Below are 4,303 nucleotides of genomic sequence, written 5' to 3' on the forward strand. Positions count from 1 at the left end.
GGCCCGGGGCACGACCCCGTGTCCCCTGCATCGGCAGGCGGACTCTCAACCACTGCGCCACCCGGGAAGCCCCTTCCTCATTTTTGAATAAAAATCTACCCATTCTTTTGCCTGGACCTGACTCCCAAGTGACACAAAGTCTCCTCTTTCTTCATATATGATTTTTGAGGACTTGTTTCCTTGCTTCGAGCTTTTGTTCTTCCAAACAAAAGATCTGTCTTTGATTTGTCCTTTGATTTGTCTTCCTCTACCTGTGGCTCAGATCCATCAGTATCATCCTTCCCTATGAAAGTCATTGTCCTTTCAATCTATTATAATTTCCTAGTCTGTCTCCCTTTTAAAATGTGCACCTCAAAATTTATGCAACCTCTGGTAATCTTCAGAAATGGTTGCTGCTGAGAAATGTCCCTTGCTTTATGTGACTAGCCCTCTTCAGCTCACTGGGCTCTTTCAGTGACATTGGGTCTGAGGACCTACCTTTGCCAAGGTCTCATCATCCAGGTGATTCTTCTGAATCACATGTTGAAGTGCAAAATAAATTTTTTCCTGAAGCTTCTGGACCTTCCTTGGTTCTATCAGCCAGGCTCGGTCTGACGAAGGGAAAGAATGGGTAAGGAGGGGACAGAATGTAAGCTTTGTTGTATTTCACCTACATATATATAAGTGCTGAGTATCAGACCCATTTCAAATTAGTTCCAAATTGCTTCTGAAGACATGTGACTATTTTTCTAAAACAAATATAAGCAATTCTATGATGACAGTAATGTGTAATACATTGACATACAGAATCAGGGTGGAGGTAAAGACACAATGGTTCAGAGAAACTCCATGTGTCTTATTGTCTGCGACAATTTACATCTCTTACTCTTTCTCTGGACACATGCTTAGGTTTTCTTTCAAAGTTTACGTTATTGATTTGTGAAGAAACGAAATATAGAAGTGAAGAAAACCTACTGTAAAGGAGTGTTTTTGGAATTCAGAATCTCCCTTCCCTTTTATAAGCTAAGTTATAATTTATATAGCATCAATATGAATCAATTAAAAAATTTAATCCTGAGTCCTCTTTTACTATATTGAATTTAATAGATAGGATAATCCCTCCTTTCCTTTAGCCTTTCCCACTTTCCTTTCTTTTTTCTTTCCTCCCTCCCTCCCTCTCTTTGTTCCCTGCTTCCGTCCTTCCTTTCTTCCTAGACGCTTTATACCATGGTGACAAAATTCAGCCCAGTGTCAACGCCTAAGGTTGAAACTTCAATGAAGAGACACCTAGAGTCTCCAAATTCTGAACAAATACTCATGGAAAAGAACTTGGACATGATCCTTCTGAACACAGTTCAGGTCAGGTGAGAAACTCGATTCTGTAACCCTAGACAGGGCCAGGACAAGTCTAGCCAACAGTTAAGCAAACCCTTACGTAAGTGAGCACAAAAGCCTTCAGTGACAATTGTCAATCAGAATACATTAAGTTCCCCTGCCTCTCCTTTCCCTAAACTATCTGGAGCTGAATAGACAGTAACTATTATGGCAAGAACTTGGGCGGAAGGGTGGGGTCTGGCATGCGATGGAGCCTACACAGGCTGGAATACTGTCTTTCCTCTCTTTTTGAATATGGCACTAGGCCAGGGTGGCAAGTAAGGTATCTTGGAGTTGCAGAAGCCTCTGAGTGTGGGTCTGTGACCGGGGCTGGAAGATTCCCCATTTAGCTTAGAATAAGCTAAATATCATGCTTCCAAACTCCGTGGAGTTTGATGGCTTTAGCATTTCTTCCTAGAAAAAGGCTCATAGTTCAGCTGATTTCTAACTCATAAGAAGCAGGCTTGCCTTCCAACTGGGGCAGTTATCTTCCTGGATTGTTTAGATTTGATATACCATGTCTTAAATATTTGCTGCTGGGAATTAACTGACTTGTCACACGCATACCTACGAGGACAGTGACTTTTGTAATGCTTCCTTTGATTAAGCAGGAACCAGAGTGAAACCAGCTCCCTCATCATGGACTCAAAGGCTTAGAACGAATCTTCACCTGAACTATAATCAATGGGAGCAATCAAATGCAATGAGAAAACGGTAGGAGGAAAATTATTTGGCAAGTGGTTGCTACCAGAAATAAATATTGCTTGTCACTTCTTCCATTTATCTTTGTGCTGCCAAGTCTGGGAAACTTTCTAGGGTTTAAAAAAAAAAGAGAAAAAGGAAAAAGCCTGGAGGAACAGCTTGATTTTAGACAGAGCCACAAAAGAAACTGTTAGTAATGATATGCCAATTGATAACTAATTTCCATTTTTGATAAAGTAGTTAAATAAAAAACAGAAGCAGATTTTTAAAATCCTCATAAAATTTATCCTCATAAAAATCCTCATAAAATAAGTAAATAAAGCCTAACAGATACAAAGTGTAAAGGCCGTATTATGGGTAGACATAGCCAGAGTGACATGTCAACAGGGCCCATCACCGGGAAGATTAATTTCTTCCAGCCTCACTGAAAAATATGTTAGGTATAAGAAAAGATCAAGTCTCTAGAGATAAACGGATTATAGAAGGAATGAGTCTCTTGACCATAAAAATGACCAGGAATGTGTCTTTCTTTTCATAGAGAACTGTCAATAAAACTGCTATTCCTTGACCCAAAATCTAACTGAACAGATGACTGAATGAGCAACTCTGACTTTTCATTCTGGTTGAGCCATGCATTTATTAGGATTCCATACATTTTCAAGCCAGCATATACTTTTAAAAAGAATTTCAATGGCTATAGTGCTATTTGATCTATAAATGTCATACCATACCTTCTTTGAAAACTTTTTGCTGTTTGCTGCATTTCAGAGCTAGACGAGGTGTTTATTATTATGAAGCTCAACCCTCTTACTTTACAGGTGAGGAAACTGAGGCTCTGAGGGGTCAAGTGTTTAAGGTCACACACATACCTGGTGACAGAGCCTGTCCTAGAATGTCTACCACCACATCGGAGATTCTTTCTTTACCAGTCTTTAGTAAGAGCCATTTTTTTCCTCTGCTGTCCTTACCTCCTTTTAAAGCTTCTAATATTGCATAAAAAAAGAAGAGGCATTTGCCTGAAGTGAGAACGCCAACATTAATTTGGATAGAAAAACCGACGAAAGAGATATTTAAAGAGGAGAAAATATATGTTTTACCTTGTTTTAGTCTCTATGCTGGCTTGTTCATTCAGGTATATTTCTACTAAGTCTCACCTAACTGGACATTTTTGTCTATGTCCTTTATTCTTAAAATCAAAATAGAACTTAGTTATAACTCAGGCCACTATTTATCTTCATTTATCTGTTAAGAAATGATTATGCTTTTCTGAATCTGGAGTCACCCTTACCACACATCCGACTCTTGCATTTGGGACAAAACTGATATTTAAATTAACCTGAGGCTACTTTTCTTTGAATTGTCCAAAAATATCACAGGCTTGCTAAAGAAAATATAGTTCTTTTAAAGTTTCTTCAGAGCACCTTGGCTTAGGTAGATGCAATTCATGTTAAAGATAGCAAAACAGTTTTTTGTTTTTTTTTTTTTTAAAAAGGTAAGGACCTCAGACCTCCCTACCTGGAGATATCAGAACAGCAGATGAGAACAGAGCAATCTCTTCTTCAGTCAGCTGCAAGGAACACAGATTCTTTGCAAAGTCAAATGCTTCATTCACTAGGTCATCAGAACCTATAGAAGGCAAATTAAATGAAAATACTTGAACAGAATGGGACAATAGTAAGAAAAGTCCCATAATCAAGAAGTTATTCAAGGATTTGCATACTAGGCACACAGAAAAAGTATTTCTAAGTTCCTGACCATAGCAAATGATTTAGTGGTAATTACAGAATGAGAAAATCGGGCAACATCTTGACCAGGTAATGAAAGTCAACATTACCAATGAGGGGCAGATAGAAATGGTTTGCACCCATTGTAATATCCAACTGGGAATGTATAACCCCAATCTAATCTTGTAAGTTTGAAATTAGCCCCAACTAAAAAAATTTAAATTAGTGATTTGGGGATCCTTTAGCACAGACATAGCATTCACAGAAAACCTAAAACACGTATAATGGGCCATGGGCTGTCAGTCTTAGTGGCACTTATAGGATGTCACTGGCAATGTAGGATGTCCAGGGGCCTCAAGCTAAGCGAATGGAGATGAAGTGACTTTCAATTTGGTAATTTCCTGGAAATTCGATTGAGAAGCAAACATTCATTTATGTTTACCTTCTAATGAATGACTCGCAGGTCAGTTGCTTAGCCATTGTGAATTCTGGCAAAATAATGCTTCATCCCTACACCGATCCTT

At 38.7% G+C, this 4,303-nt stretch overlaps 1 protein-coding gene across 1 annotated transcript in view; it reads right to left on the minus strand.

Annotated features, from left to right (window-relative positions):
* Window positions 1–4,303, minus strand: part of RORB (RAR related orphan receptor B) — a 71,841-nt gene that overhangs the window by 10,771 nt on the left and 56,767 nt on the right. The window contains exons 8-9 of the mRNA XM_007450995.1: window positions 3,571–3,681; window positions 478–590 (exon numbers count right to left, since the gene is read on the minus strand). Of these exons, the coding sequence (XP_007451057.1) occupies window positions 478–590; window positions 3,571–3,681 (224 nt within the window). The remainder of the gene's footprint in view (window positions 1–477; window positions 591–3,570; window positions 3,682–4,303) is intronic.

This window comes from Lipotes vexillifer, unplaced genomic scaffold, assembly GCF_000442215.2.
Source record: "Lipotes vexillifer unplaced genomic scaffold, Lipotes_vexillifer_v1.1 scaffold204, whole genome shotgun sequence".
NCBI lineage: Eukaryota > Metazoa > Chordata > Mammalia > Artiodactyla > Lipotidae > Lipotes > Lipotes vexillifer.